The sequence below is a fragment of the Colossoma macropomum genome, unplaced genomic scaffold (genome assembly GCF_904425465.1).
Source record: "Colossoma macropomum unplaced genomic scaffold, Colossoma_macropomum, whole genome shotgun sequence".
In the NCBI taxonomy this organism is placed as follows: domain Eukaryota; kingdom Metazoa; phylum Chordata; class Actinopteri; order Characiformes; family Serrasalmidae; genus Colossoma; species Colossoma macropomum.
The window spans coordinates 17,031,027-17,047,495 of record NW_023494796.1 but is presented as its reverse complement, the minus strand read 5'-3'; the positions used below and the strand labels follow the sequence as shown (position 1 = coordinate 17,047,495).

General features: G+C 36.9%; 2 protein-coding genes across 2 annotated transcripts in view; both read left to right on the top strand.

Moving 5' to 3' along the window:
• Window positions 1-1,683, top strand: part of LOC118816819 (adenylate cyclase type 4-like) — a 30,396-nt gene extending 28,713 nt beyond the window's left edge. Inside the window, exons 25-26 of the mRNA XM_036583412.1 lie at window positions 77-201; window positions 791-1,683. Coding sequence (XP_036439305.1) covers window positions 77-201; window positions 791-919 — 254 coding nt within the window. The 3' untranslated portion in view covers window positions 920-1,683. The remainder of the gene's footprint in view (window positions 1-76; window positions 202-790) is intronic.
• A 6,198-nt stretch (window positions 1,684-7,881) lies between these two features.
• On the top strand, window positions 7,882-16,308 carry si:dkey-245p14.4 (uncharacterized protein LOC563576 homolog). Its single transcript, XM_036583531.1, has 3 exons — window positions 7,882-8,140; window positions 11,524-11,684; window positions 16,048-16,308. Exons 1-3 carry the CDS (start codon window positions 8,020-8,022, stop codon window positions 16,306-16,308), a joined length of 543 nt encoding a protein of 180 aa, XP_036439424.1. The 5' UTR covers window positions 7,882-8,019.
• Window positions 16,309-16,469: the final 161 nt, after the last annotated feature.

Below are 16,469 nucleotides of genomic sequence, written 5' to 3'. Positions count from 1 at the left end.
TTATGATACTTTTTCACTTAAATACAAGTCATTTTCATTTTTTAGAGTATTTTCATTGTTTTTTCCCTCAATCCAGGAATAAACTATGGCCCTGTGATTGCTGGAGTGATTGGAGCTCACAAACCTCAGTACGACATCTGGGGCAATGCTGTTAATGTGGCCAGTAGAATGGACAGCACTGGAGTGCTAGACAAAATACAGGTATGAAAGGGATTATAAAAAATATCTGGCTAATTAAATTATTAAAATGTGAACAAAGCCATTCAATATTTTGATGTCAAAGTCAGAACCGTTCACAGTGGTGGTGATAGGAACCAGACATCTGAAGCATTCAATGCCTCCTAAAGCTACCTTAAAGAAAATTATAGCATGAAATGGTTACCAATATACTGTGTGATGCCTGAGAAGTTGTTTCACGCTAGTTTTGAGATAAGACTGTGGCCTAAATCATACTCTTTAAAATATTTTCATGGTGGAGAGGTACATGTAAGGCAAAATAGTGCCCAACGAAAACATACTGTCCAATTTCCTTCATTGCTCTATGACAAAGTATATAAGTGTAACAAAATGTAACAAACTATACTTAATTGCAAATATGAGTGCCATGAAACTGCTTTCAGCAATAAATACCACCCTTTTTTAATTGTTATTTTTGTTATTTCTGTTCATCCGGAGGTCAGACAGGCTGTAAACAACGCTTAAGGACTCGTGATCTTTTCTGAATGTTTCAATGCAAATTAAACACTAAGAATCTTACTGACTCAGGATCTTTTGTGTGCTACCCCTTTAGGTGACGGAAGAAACAGCGCAGGTAGCCCAAAGCGTGGGCTATGATGTGACCAAGAGAGGGGTCATTAATGTGAAGGGAAAAGGAGAGCTCACCACTTACTTTATCAACACTGAGTCATCACAACGTTAATCCATAATTAACAACTACAGTGCACATTTAAAGCCAACACATATGCACTTCAGTCAAGGCTGCCAGCAAAGTCTGCCTTTATTGTCTAAATAAGCAAGAACATGGTCATAATGCATCTTTTTCAATAGCATCTTTACGTAGTGTATAGTGCAGACATTATGTAAACTTTACATGAAATTGTCATATAAAGGAAGGGCGGCCATGCCCTACACAGCAGATCCTGTACTTTAGATGTTTACAAACCCATTGCCTTATCTTAGCATCTGTTTAAGGACGCAAATCTGCTTCCCTAATGTTAGAATATTTAATTTATTGTACATTTTCCTTGTTGCCTATTAGTAAAATATTTATTTATTAATGTTGTTGTGAGTACTTTCACACTAACCTGGGTCTGATTGGTCCAGGAGTTCCTTCTAGTATAACTCCAGGGGAAGAATTCAAGATCCTAGTTCACCAGTCCTACTATTGTGAATACTGTCCAGTGCCTGTTTTTTTTTAAAATACAGATTATTCAAATACATAATGACTCTAAATTGTCAATTTCTTTCAAAAATACAGAAGGTAAGGGCAAATGATTCATATTTTGCAAACAGTATCATACCAAAGTCTATTGATCACACCATACATTAATGTGTATAAATCATGTCTCTCAACCGCTCACACTACACAAGCGGTTGTTTACCCATGACCAGCCCCCCCACCTCACCACCTTAAACTCCCCATCTACAGTCTCACTGTTTACTGTGGAGATATTATAGAAGGTTATATTTGTTTCCAACAAAGCACCAGGTTGTGGTACCCATTAGGGATGTAAATAGTTAACTGATTAATCATTAACTAAATTAAAAGGCAATTGGTTCTACTAGATCAGACCACTTTTTGAGAGAATGATACCACAACTACAAAGATATACCACATCAAAAGCAAGCAGTAGGACAGCATCCATGTTCTCTGAGAGAAAGTGTGATGCACAATTGTGAGAGGAAATCACACCTGGGTGTGTATTATTATAGACTGAGGTACGCTGAGCCATGGCATTTGTGTTTGTTTTACTTGGGCAAGTAAAGAGTGGTAACTCATATAACCTTAGAATATAGAACTTTCAATAGCGCATTAGAGTAATCTCATCAACTTTTTAGGTTTTGTTTGTTCATATAATCATGAACACAATATAGTTTTCACCTTCTCTGATTAAACAAAACCAGATTCTCAAGTAGGTGATTCTTAATTCATATAGATGCTGACGCCAGTACTGCATACAGTACATACAAGGAACAAGTAGTAGGCAATATACTGCTTCAATTTTACTTCAAATTTTGTTATTATCTTTATATTGCTATGCCACAAACATACCAAGTCTCTCAACTCCCTTGCACTCAGAAAAAAGATACGAAACAGGTTCTAAAAATCCCAAAAATATGACAGGTCATTAACAAATCATCTATTTATTTTGAAGATATTGTTTAAGGCTGTGAAATCCAGAAAATTTAGAGCTGCATGACATTTATCACTGACTTTTTAACAAAGTGGGTTTTGCTTTTCCATATAAATGTACCTAATAATATACCTTCATCTGAATTTCTACAGAAGGCTACTGACATGCATGTCTAGTGCAGATGCACGTCTATTGATAGTGCAAAGATAAGCTTGCTGGACAAAAAATTATTTGAGATGCAATATTTCTTTTCTAATACATGGCTACATGTCTCCTTGCCTTTCTGATAGTGTCAGTCCTGTCATGTAAAGAACACACCAGTTCCTGTCCGTTCTAGCCCACGCTTCCACTAACTGGGTGCCCATTTCAGCCAGAGTTCATGTGTGCCTATTTTCACATTTCACCCGCTGTTCTAAACTGAGAATTGAGATTGAAGTCAGCTGTCCCAGTGTTCCATCATGTTTGTTGAACCATACAGACACCCTACACTTCTCATCCTGGAATGTGGGAATGTTAATGTTGTATTTTCCTAGGACATTAAGCACAAAGTTCATGGAAGACTGGGCTAAAAGGGGCAGGAACTACCTGAAGATACTGGTGTAGTCCTTACCTGACAGTACTGATGCTGTTATTTAACTCATTCAAAATTAAACCAAGCACACATGATTTAAAAACTGGACTAAGTTAGCAAATGGAATTAGAGCCACTGACTTTTTTGGAAGTTAATCTGCACCAGGTTTAACTCACTAATATGTTCATGCCACATCTTGTGGTGTCTTGCCAGGAAGAACTGAGACTGACTGGAGGGCAAAGGAGGCCCTACTCAGTACAGTATTCCTAATAAAGTGCTCAGTGAGTGTATATACACAATAAGTACAAAGACAATAAATACAAAGTAAACACAGACATTTTGCTATAACCATACAACAGATTTTCCCATGCACTTACTTATTTATTATTTATTTTTGCCAAATATCACTGAGTCCAACCCCCATCACATTGAGGTTGTGATTTCAGGCAAAACTAACTGCTACGCTCCCTGTTAACAAGGTTAGACCTTCTAATTTTTGTGAATATTACATAAAAAAAAGTTCATTAAAAAATATTGAATCTGTCTATTTTGTGGAATGGGGTGAACAGGTTATGCTGCACCCAGTTAAAGGGGAATTCTAGCAAATTTTCAATATTTTTGAATAATTCAGTCCTTGAGCCGTAAACAGAGTCATTCAGATTGGTTTGATGTAAAATGGTTGACTGGAGAGAAACTTACAGACTCAGACGTCTTTACAGTGGTGGTTATAGAAACCACAGGGTCGCAATGTCTACAACACAAATACAACCATTTATTTACTCACAATGTGTCAGACATCAGGCAGTGTATTCATAACTATTTCATGTAATAACTTTCTGTGGGCGAGCTTTTAGAGGGGGACAACTGGTTCCTATCACCACCACTGTGAACAATTCTGACTAGGTTTCTCAACCGCTTTATTTGTCTTTTTAATATGGCTTTTAAGTAGATCCTTGATGTCAGTCCTGTGGATTTGCTTCTCGCTACATTCTCGTTTTAACACATTAAATAATTATTAAGCCCTTTATGAAACAAAGGCAGGCTGTTTAGAGCGAGACAGATGCTAAATATGTGGCGACACCTAGTGAGTAGTTGAGGAACTGCAGCCAAGTCAATAATAATGAAAATACCCCCTGGGTGCCCTGGGGCATTTTTGGGGGCAATTTGATGCCAATTTTGATGCCAGGGGGCGCCTCATGATGTTGCATGTCATTCTTGCAAAACAAAAAATTGTTTTCCCCCAAACACTGTATTGTTGTCATTATTATAGTAATATATGTCAATTTCACTCTATTGTTCTGATGCTCACAAATCCAAAAAAATTAGGTGTTATAATGACAAATATTGGCACTAGGGATGCAGATTTTGGCAAATTCTTAAAAGCCAATCAATCCTTAACTGACAGGCTTAAAAACAATGATGCGACCCATCAAAATATCAATTATAAAACAGAAACTTGCAGATGTAAAAGCTGATTGGCTGACATTATAAAATACTTATTAAATTGAATCCTGTATTAATGCACTGAGATATTCAGACGTTTTTATAAAAAAGTCTCATGTCTGCTCCTTCAACAACAAACTGCACTGACTGACTCACTACACACTGTTAGAAATAAGGGTTCTGTTCAGGTACATTTTTCATTCATCAACGAACAAACACTGTAAATGTTCCCTCAAAGGTACAACAGTGGTTTTAAGGTCCAAGTATGTACCTTAAATAAATACCTTTGTACCTTTTTATAACCTAATGTTTAAAACAGAACAATAAGATAAAAAGCCTGAGGGGCTCCCGAGTGGCGCAACCGTTGGCCCTATCATCAGGAGATCGCGAGTTCGATCCCTGGTGATGCTACAGCCATCCGTAGCCGGGAGTCCAGGAGAGCACAATTGGCCTCGCTCTCTCTGGGTGGGTAGGATGGCCCCTCCTTCTCCCCCCATCACTCAACGCGATGCTAGTCAAATCTGGCGGTTGGCGCTTTCCTCCGAGCGCGTTCGGCTGTCCAGTGACGTTGCGTGAGCGGCAGTTCGAAAAGAAGCGGTGGCTGGTTTCACAGGTCTCGGAGGAAGCCTGTGTTAGCCTTCACCCTCCTAGCGTTGATAGCATCGTGTGATTGGGGGAGTCCTGACTAGCGGGTGGGATTGGAAACGACTAAATTGGGGAGAAAATCGGGTAAAAAAATAATAATAAATAAATAAATAAAAAGCCTGGAGATGAGACGGGTTGTGTCAGTACAACAATACAGTTATGTTCCCTGAGGTACTGAGATGTACTCTTGAAGGCAACAGTTTCATACCTTTTTTCTGAGAGTGCACGGGAGATGAGAGACTTGACGTTTTGTATTACATGCTGCGTTATTTGTGGCATTGTATTATAAAGGTAATGACAAAATTTCAGCTGGTATACTGGTTAAAGTACTATATCGCCCACTACCAGTTCCTTCATCATGCGTCCTTAAGGGTTGTTTACAGCCTGCCTGACCCCTTAATGAACAGAGATCACAAACATACTAATTTAAAAAAAAAGTTGTATTTATTGCTAAAAGAAATTTTGCAATTAGGTATGGTATATTGCACTATGTTACACTTTTAAAAGCAAAGAAGGAAACTGGACAGTATGTTTTCTTTTGGCACTATTTTACCTTACATGTACCTCTCCACCATGTATGTATTTAAAAAAGTACGACTTAGGCCACAGTCTTATCTCAAATTATTGTAAAATGATTTCTCAGGCATCACACAGTATATTTGTAACCATTTCATGCAATAGTTCTCTTTGAGGTAAACCATCGTTTTCCGGGGCTACCATGTTAGAATCATTTTATATATTTGCCTGAAACAAAATTGGCTTTTTATTATCAAGAACATTGATTCCAAACCTTTAAACAATAGCATATCTGATGATTTATTATTTATTTATATTGAAGACTTCTAGGCCTTTAAGTACATGTCGTTGCAATACGGTGTTAATTGTATTTAATTGTGACAATAAAGTAGCAGTTATTATGCTAACTTTGTAATTTGTTCATCATTAAATGATGAGTAGATCATAGCCAAACATTTGCACTTATTTTTGAAACTTCATTTTAATATGCCATCGCCTGGACCAGTCCTTGTTATGCTTTGCTCTTTTTGTATCTGGTTTTCCCTGGATCTGACCTTTGCCTGTTTTTTGCTAACAACTGTGTCTTACATCCCAACCAGTAAAGCCTCATCTTCTTAATTTAACCGCATACATCTGACTAGTTCTGGCACGTTACATTCAATCTCATTAGTGTAGTCCATTCACATCGAAGTTATAAGGAGTGTTTCAGACAAGAATGACTCTTTATATGAAGTGTAATACTATTTGATTCGAAAAAGATGAAGTGAGGTTGGAAAATATAAAAATGAATGATCACTACTTTTGGTACATAAACCCATATAAACATCATAAACAGACCTCACAGAAAAAAGTAAAATACTAGAACAATGTAAGATGTAGGCTCTCTAAATGGCTTATATAACACCTTCAGCAGACTATATTGTACAGTCCTTGCAAGAGACTTACTTAATGCTAAAACCAACCGGCAGACAACTGCCAACCCTGCTGAAAAGACACAAACTGGAGCATGGTAATGCTGGTTGGCCAGCACCCCAGCATTCAAAACACATGTGCTGGTTTTTGTGATGATCAGCATAACAGCTTCCATTGCTGTTGAATAGCATACTAGCATCCAAGACATAGCCTGGTTTGCTGATGACTAGCCATGTTGGTCAATGCTGTTTTTAGCAGGGATAAACAAGAGCAAAATGGAAAGCTATAGTCTTATTTAAAAATCCACAAGCTGAATGAATGAGAACAAGAGTGAGATTGTTGACTTGTGGACGTCACAATGCTGTCAGAAGTGGGATGGCTCAAACATGCAGGTGACAGGGGAGCAGCTCTGGCGGAGCCAACTCAGATCATGGCAGGTAAGAGGAAGTGAAATGACCGCAGAGGTGGTGGGAATCATGTGGCTGGCCACATAAGAAGAGGACAGTTGGTGAGAGGAAGGACTGAATCTGTGACTAGTGTTCAGGAGGCCTGGAGAGAACGTAGCAGAACTGGCAGCGAGCAAGCCCAGCAGCAAGCATTCAGAGCTGGCCTGGAGGTCAACAGAAAGACTCAGCAAGCTGAAACGTAGGAGTTAGGGTTTGGAACAGCCAGCTCCCAATAGAAGGTGCCCTATAAGTGATGATTTTGCATATATTAAGCTTATTACTCTCTCTTAAACCCTCGGGTTTAAATAGACCATAACCGAATCCTTTTAAACACATCAGGCTGGAGTGTTTATTGTTTTAAATATATTTTTTATTTTTTGTTCATATTTGTTTTACTGTGGCACCACAGATTAAACTAATTCAGTAGAATATTCCATACAGGATGGCTATAAGATCGTAAGATGCCAGCTTTGCTTCTTACAGGTTGCTAACTTGTGACTCTGACTGGACTCCAACAAGGCAGGAGGTGGGGGGAATGGGAGCTATCCTTTTTCCATTTTAAATAAATTGAAACCACTTTAGCAAAACCTCATAGGATTGCCCATAGCACTTTACCATCAGTCTTCCCTTACACAAAGAGGAGCAGTACAATAGAGCGCTTTTCCCAACAGAAACCCAGTTATATGGCGTCAGTTTGCTCACATCTAATGACAGTTACACACAGGAAAATATTGATTATCTTTTTTAAAGAATAATAAATGCTGGTGTGTGTGCATGTGTCTGAGAGATAGAGGGAGTGTGCATTTGTGTGAATGAATTTCATAAACATGAATTATGCATTTCTAAATCGAACACAATTGAATATTTATGGCGCGTAGCTCCTCAAGAAATTCTGAGTGGTCTCGAAGCAACTGGTCTTTAATTGGTGCTTTTATAATGGGGATTTAAATGGAAAATGCGATTTGATAACTATTGATGCCCAGAGAGAGGGAGAGAGAGGAAAGAAGAGAGACGGAACAAGAGAGAGAGAGAGGGAGACATTTGAGAGAGAGCAGTCAAAGCAAGCAGGAGCAAATCTAGTTTTGTCTTTTTGCTTTCACATCAAATAATCCATCTATTTTATCTCTCTGAGATGTCATCTCTTTTAAAAGAAGAGATGCAGAGAGTTTTATTCAGACCAGAGAAACGCACACTGGTGGAGTTTATAGAGATTGAGGAGGAAAAAAGGGGACGGCATTTCCTCTGCGTGTCCGGTAAGACATCCGTAGATGTATGTATGTATGCATAAAAATGTATTTATATTGAAGTGCTGTTTGGTTACTTCCTCAGCATTGCATTACAGATTTTCTGTGGCAATGAGAAAAACCTGGAGAAATTGTTTTTTTCTGGTTTTCTAAAAGGATCCTCATTCAGACCCTAAAACAACTGTTTTGCCATGTCAAATATTACATTTTTACATTTTACATTTACATTTATTAGTATTGTATTACATTTACATATATTAGTATTGATGCTTATATTTGCCCTGTTGGTCTTTGGGTTTGTTATTAATTCCTTTGATTAACATGTAAAAGCTTTACTGCACAATTACAACAATTTTGTGTGCTTATAATGTATACTGGTTCATTGGTATTTGCATTTCATAATACTCTCATCAAGCTCATTGCTTTTCTAAAAATATGCACCACAAAAATAACATGTCAGAGCCTTACAGCACAGTTGCATGCTTATATTGCATACTGGTCTATTGGTAGTTGTATCTAATAATACCCTCATCAAGCTCTTTCAGTTTCTAAAATTTGTACTACAATGCCAGTGACAAGGTACATAACCAATAAGATATGAACAGACATATAAATTATAGGCTTCTGCAAATAAGTCCTTTAAAAATATTATTAATATATTAATAATATTATGTCAAATAGATACTTTGTTAATTACAACAACATTAATGTGCTTCTGAACAAATGGAAAAATAATATGTAAGAATACATTTAAATTGTAAGTGTGTGAATGATAATATTGTGATTAAAAAGAAAAGAACCCTTTCAACTACATGAATGATCAGAATTATATTGGTGTAACCAGTAATATTTGACCACGCTTTTCAACCCTGTTCATTAAGTGAATAATTGAAGAAAACTGCCTTATTTCAAAAACATATAATTCAAGCTATTGACATAGCTACTGTGAGTAAAACCAAAGCTACAAAAATACATAAAGTATTATGCAAAAGTGTGGGCACCACTGTTTAAATAATATGTTTTGCTGGTTTTCTAAACCAATATGCTCTTAAAGTTATTTAAATCAGTCAAAATGTATTACTTTTCAGTAATTCTTTTAAAAATAATTAAAAATGGCAAAAACATCCAAAGCATACTCAAAATAAACTTCCAAAACAAAACGTTTAAATACATTAGCACTTTTATATTTATTTATTAAACTGCACTATTTGTAAACAGAAACACAACCATTCACGTACATGTAATACTCCTATTTGCAGTACCATAGCTGCTATATTCTTTTATATTCACCCTTTTTATCTTCCTTTTTTATAATTTTGTTTTATTTTATAGTTTTCTTTTTTATTTTAAACCCTTTTTATAGTGTTAAATTATATAGTCTTTCTTTTAATATCTTGCATTTTATATGAGCTTTTATTCCTGGTGTAATCCTTTTTTTTGTTAATGCACCGTTGGGATTGCTGCCCCATTTTCGTTGTACTCTATGCAATGACAATAAAGTAATCTTGAATCTTGAAAAATACTGCTTGCATAAGTATTTAAACCCTTCAGATTTCTACTTGGTAAAACCACCTTTTGCTGCAATTAACATCTTTAAGTCTGTTGGGGTAAGTCTGCACACTGTTTGTGGCACTCTGTTTTCACTCATTATTCCAGGCAGACTTGCAACTAGCCCATTCCCTACTGAGGAGAGCATCCCCAGAACATGATCCTGCCACCCCCATACTTCACTGTTGGGATAGTGTTTGTTGAGGAATGAGCAGTGTTAGGTTTGCACCACACAAAGCATTTTGTTTTTTTAGCCAAAAAGATCCATTTTTGCCTCAACTGACCACAAAACCTTGTCTCACATTTTACCTGGATCACTCTTATGCTTTGTTATTTTTTCTTTAGTAATGGCTTTTTAATAGACACCCTTCTATTCATGAATTAATAAATAGTGCTGCATTAACATATAAGTAACTACTATTAACTACCAAGGAGTATTAGTTTATTACTCAGTACGTAGTAGTGAGCTAATGATAAGGGTAGTTCACCATTAACTAAACAATAACTACTGAGGTTCATAGAGAACTACTTAGTACCTACGGTTTCTTAAAGTAACTACTCATGAATTACTGATCAATTCAGCATTAATTGCTCAAAGCTGAGTCTTACAAGGTTCTTGTTGAACTACTAACTGATGTAGAGTATTCCAAGGCCCAATCTCATTTCTTTATCACCCCTACCCCTTGTTTTCAAGGCTTATCTTGCCCCTTGGAACTGAGTTAAATGGGTAGTAAAATTATTTATTATCACCCACCCCTAATTCTTTAGTGATTATTCACCAGCTTCTTGTTAAAATTTTCCTGTTCTGCCTTAAATGGTGCAGCAGTTCTGATGTCTGAGGCGCCAGAATGTAACTGCTGTTTTGAGGGACATCCTTGTCATTTGAAATCCAGATGAATCTGATGATTTATAAGGAGGTTGAATACTTCTGTGAGGGAAACCATGAGGGGCAGGGACGAAGTCTCACTTCCTGCTCTAAGATTCAGTAGTGTGGTTAAAATGATGCTCCTCCTACAGACCTAAAACTCTTTGACTGTGTTACTGTGTACTGCATGCTACTTTTTATAGTAGTATACAGTACAGTATCCAGTATGTGACAAACGCCATATGCTTTCATTTATTTATTTTTTTTACTACAGGACAGGAAGCAACTAGACTGCCAACATTAGGGACTGAGCCAATCAGACCCTATCTCAAAACCCTATTTTTGTCAATATATGGAAAGGTTGAATCCAGGGCTATTAAAAGTATCCAGGCAGTTACATCAATGGTTGCATTCTCCTGATTGCAATGCATTTTGGGATGCAGTATATGATGGCTGCATAGTGGAATATTTGGCATTGGGGTATCTTTGGCATATTGGGGAAATTCACGTTGGATATCGCATACTACTTACTACTATTGGGCACAATCAGTGTGCAAGCGGCATGTAGGCTAACAGGCTATTTCAAGCATAGTCTTTATGTTTTGGTAGTGGCATGAAAACATGGGACAGTATTTTTTGAATTTTTGAATAAGTTTTTTTATTTGAAAATTCATGATGACTTAATCTAAATCTTTTACTTCACTTTAAAAGAAACCAAAAAGACAAACAAACAAACAAAAAAACAATTAAAAAATCACAAAAATGTAAGTATTATTTTTAATATATTTATGTATATATGTATATGTATATATATGTATATATTTAGCATATTACTATATTAATTAATGCCTTGGGTTTAAATAGATCGTAACATGATCCTTGTGCATACTGTTGGACTGAAATAATTCAACAAAATGGTCCTTGAGGAAAATAACTGAACTAACAGTGTCTATGTGCGTGTGTGTTTGTATTTGTGTAGTATCTAAAAATAAAGAGGTCCAGATCGCAGTGGTGCAGTGCCAGAAAGCTCGGCCTGCTGACTGTAAATCCCAGCGTATTGGCCTGGAGGACAGTTATGTGAAAACGGAGGTGTGGGCTCTTCAGGAACTGAGGATTCTGGATGGGAGAGACCCTGACATAGTAAGTCAACAGTTTCATAGAACAGGCTTCTTACAGTCCAGTGCTCCTCATTCAGCTCATGAAGGGTTTGATAACTGACTCACAAATGGGCTCCTTTTAAGCAACTGTTAGGCAGCTAGACAAGCTTTAAATCCCACTTAACCTAATGAATTAAGGTTGAAGTTGATATTTGCTACATACAGTGAAGTTTAAAATGCTATGCTTTGGAGCTGGAGTTGTTTTAGATGTTGGTGATGTTGCTAAAGCCAAGTTTACGCTACACAATTTTTACCCCGATTTTAGCCCCGATTCTCAGTCTGGCTGAGTTTGTGCTAGTTGGCTCTAGTCTGCGGATTTTTGGGTCTGTCGGAGTCAACAGTTGGACAGAGAATCGAGTAGTGTGCGAGCGGCGTGGACTCCGATTTTTTGCCTCCTGATTGGGTTTCAGACCAGTCGGAGTTTATCATAGCACAAGTTTATTATATAAACGTTTGATTTTTTCAATCCGACTCTGAGCGCAATCTAGTAGTGTAAACTGGTCAACAATTCAATCTAAACAGACTCCCACAACAGCCAATGAAAACTGAGAGTGCAAAAGAGGAAAATACAGTAAGTAAAAAAAGAGTAATGGAGAAAAGTCACTCACATGTGGAACGAAGCGTTTTAATTAGCTGAGCTTAAGGCACGAACAGTTTATGGACATTTAAAACTGTAAAATACAACACTGATCACATTTTTAAACCCACAAGCCTCACTTAAACATGTTTACCTGCTGCTTTACTGCATCAGCGCAAATGGCAGAGAAAACAGCAGCAGCGAGCCACCCCACCTTTGTTTATTTGGGTCTCCTAGTGACAGGAGAACGCGATAGTTTGCGTGAGTTCACGCAAGTTCAGTGAGTTCCATTCCGTGCAGCAGCAACTTAAAGGTTGAGTAGTGTGTGAGACTTACCCCAATGTTTCAGTCATCCAAAAAATCAGCAAAAAACAGTCGGATGGTGTGATCTGTTAAGACTTTAAAAGTTGTTTACCCAAGGCTTAATCGAACCTAGACAGTTTGGAAATGAAAAAAGAACTTGCCACCTTGCTAAAGTGCTCAATTACATGACGAAAAATATATGTCTAATCTATCCTAACAGTGTGGCCTTTCCTGTGTATACAAAAACATATCACATAAAATTAATAACGCACTCGAAACTTCCATATTTTGAGGTTTGCACTACAATTTCTCATTAGGTTAAATGGGATTTTGGCTACTTCCTCTTAGACTCCAACTTAGACAGCCAAATTAGTTGGCAACTAATTTGATAGTTGATTAGTTTGTGATGTCATCACGCATTTTTCTCACACTCACTAGGAAATTTTTGATATTACCGTTTACTAGAGAGTTGACAAACATGTGATGGCAGCCTCAACACTAAAGCGTGGGGTCATTTCACACTAAACTCAGAAAAAAAGATAGTCAGTTGTACTATTGTGCCTTTCAATAAAGACCTGTGATTGTGGTATTTAGATGCAACAGAGTGTAGACAGAGAGCAGAATGCACAAAGGACAGACTGCACTGTTTAACTTTAACACTTAAATTTGATTGTTTCTTTATATACTTGATTAAATTGCTGCTACTTTGCACATCCTTGGTGTTAAATATTGACAGGAAAAATAAATAGGACTTTTGTAGGACTTAGCTTTTGTATTAGCAGAAAAGTTCATTCATCTTTATGTCTTCATTGTTAGTCGGCAAATGCATAAAACAACCTCAAGGTAAATTTAAAGGCTGATAGGTACATAAGAGTTATTTGGTAATTTAATGATTCATGATCTGAATAATCGATCACTTGTTTCAATAATCGATAGATTTTTTGACTATCAAATTAGTTATTTGTTACAGCCCTAATCATGAATTGATATTGTCTTTCATAGCCCATAGTCTCTTAGTTTTACATTAGTTAACTCACGTCTTCACCTCTTAATGCACAAATACTGTTCATTTGTTGATTGTAACATATTGTGTAAAAAAAAATAAAATCTGTGTCTGTGCAAAAATGATGGCACATTTTACATGTCATTTTCTCCATATTTATACTATACTAAAATCCACAAATGATAAGAAACTGTGCACTAAAATTTGTACAAAAAATATTAAGTTTGTTCCTGTCTAAGCCATTCTGCAAATAGAGACACTTTTGACATCATACTAAAGGTACAAATAAGTGTTCTATTAATAAATCTGTCAGTGTTAGTAAGTATCAATTAGTAAGTCATATTTCTTGACTTTTTTTGTAGAAACAATGGCTGTACAACTGTAACATGTTTGACAGTCACAGTGACATGGTATTACTGCTCCCTAAATTGATTTGACTCCCACCCCATTTAAGTTTATTTAATTAATAATTTGACTTATTTATGTTTATTTCCAGCTGAAAATACATATTGAAACCTACACTACATCAAAAGATAGTTTCAAATTGATTTTACTTCATTTACCTTTCTCTCTCTCTCTCTCTCTCTCTCTCTCTCTCTCTCCCTTCTCTCTCCCTTTCTCTTGCTCTCCTTGTCTCTTTTGCATCTCTGTCCTCATTGATTGCTGAAAAACACACATTAAACATACGTTATAAAAGCCGTCTGTACCAAACCCCAGCTGATGAGAAAGACAGCTATTCATACAGTTAATGAGACAAAATACAGTCTGATGTACCTGCTGATTTCGTAGTAATGTTAGCTACGTGAATTTATATGCAGGTTAACAGTGAACTCTCATGCTGGCTGTAGTATGTTATGTATAGGTAACAAAATACAGCTTTAATTTCTCATCTAATCATTAACATTACGGCGACGTTTTAGGATCACTGTTAATAAAAATAAAAATAGTAGACTTCAAGAATAAAGTCGTAATATTTCGAGAAAAAAGTTGTAGTATTGTGAGAAAAAAAGTCATAATATTTCAAGAATAAAGTCGTAATTTTTCAAGAAAAAAAGTTGTAACATTTCGAGGAATTTTGAGAGAGTAGGCTAACTGTAAGGGGCTGCCATAACGCGTTGGGATCTCGGTTGCTGTACTGCCGCGCCGGAGTTCCACACACTCCGGTCTCCTTGTGGATCAATCATTTTGATTATCGTTCTCATTGTCTGTGAAACTTCATGCCCTCTTTGAATGGCAAAGAGATGTAGCCACTGATAGCCATGTAGACGACCCTGCCTGCGATTCTCCTTCAACAAAACAGACAGACAGTTTCCTCCGTCTGGCTCTTTATTCTAAATAAACAGTTTCCTGCACAACCGTTTCAGCCGTTTCTTGTACTAATAACAGGCTGGTGCTGATGTGCCAGGAGAGACGGGGAGACTGAGTATTTCTTTATGGGTGAAATCGATATGAAAGTATAACTCCACCAACTCCTCAACGCCCCTCATTTTAACAAGAGGAGGTGCTGCCTTCTCTTTGCAAACCTTTGGCCACAATATTGCGACCTTTCCTGGTATTAATGCCACTTTAATGTCATAATTGTCATAAATCTCAAAATATTATGACTTTTTTCTTGAAATATTATGACTTTTTTCTCGAAATATTGCAACTTTTTTCTCGAAATATTACAACTTTTTTCTCAAAATATTAGTAGAGGATGTGTTTCTTATTTTCACTTGGAAAATCAACAAAACATATCATTGGACCAGGGGCACTTAAACTTTTCCAATATGACTGTATGGTGCAGGTATTATTCATGCATGTTGTTGCAGAAAACGTTGGGTAGGTGCACCTAGTAAATTAATGCATATGTTCTGGGATTGTTCTAAGTAGCAGATTTATGAACCTCTACAGTGGATATTATCTAAAGTACTTGATCTCAGTAGTCCACTGTCGCCATATTTATATCTTTTTAATGATGGCTCAGCCTTCCAGTTTTCTTCGATTCAGCAAAGGATGCTGATGACAGGTTTTACAGCTACCAAGAAAACTGTCTTGCAACTTTAGACTGCCCCACAGCTTTCAGCTATGAAATTCTGGATATATAGTTTTCTAAGTATAATTTGAATGGAATATCTTACAGCAAAGCTTGACGAGGCAAAACAGTCAACAAGAAGAAACTGGGAGAATTTATATGACTCTACTCCAAAAATTATTAAATTATGTAATGCTTTTCAGCTGTGTAATTGTTTATGTATTGTCTTTTATTTTTGGTTTGTGTGTATTCCTAAATATGTACGTCGCCGTCTTGTCTACCCCTACCCCTTACCTTCCCCCACCCTTGCTGTAGAACATAATGTAAAAAAAAAGCTGGGTAGATTATTTTACTGTAGCAGAATGCATAATGTACACACTAACTGTTTTTCACTGGTTGATGTTCATTTGCAATGAATTTTACCACACTGCCTCTCTCTTTTCTGACAGGATGACCCTTGTTTCCTGATGCACTTTGACACAGTGCGTCCTGTGAAAGCAGTGAGCTGTGCTGCAAAGTACTCCCTGGCTCGCTGCCTGGTGTCCCTCAGCGACACACATCAGCACACTGAGCTACGCCTTCGGAACTTTGACTGGACATACGTTCAGCCAACGTCCATATACTCAAACAGAGGAGACTGCATGGTCCTGATGCGAATTTGCTTCTATGCCTTCAACCTAGTGTGTCTTTCCTTGTGCCCTGTGCCTTAAAAACTCATCCTACATTGACCCCAAATAAACATGTGTCCACTGTTAGAGCTCAGACTCAGGTACACGATTAACAAAATAATACAACTAGGGATGCACTGATAGGATTCACAGATAAATGGATTATTCAACCAAACTGGTTTAAAGTCAGAGATGAAAACATG

What these genes read in the sequence shown, in the direction of transcription:
- si:dkey-245p14.4 (XM_036583531.1), top strand. Translation starts at nt 8,020, where the DNA reads ATGTCATCTCTTTTAAAAGAAGAGATGCAGAGAGTTTTATTCAGACCA. An exon ending in GCATTTCCTCTGCGTGTCCG is followed by an intron (nt 8,141 to 11,523) that starts GTAAGACATCCG and finishes GTATTTGTGTAG; the next exon opens with TATCTAAAAATAAAGAGGTC. An exon ending in ATGGGAGAGACCCTGACATA is followed by an intron (nt 11,685 to 16,047) that starts GTAAGTCAACAG and finishes CTTTTCTGACAG; the next exon opens with GATGACCCTTGTTTCCTGAT.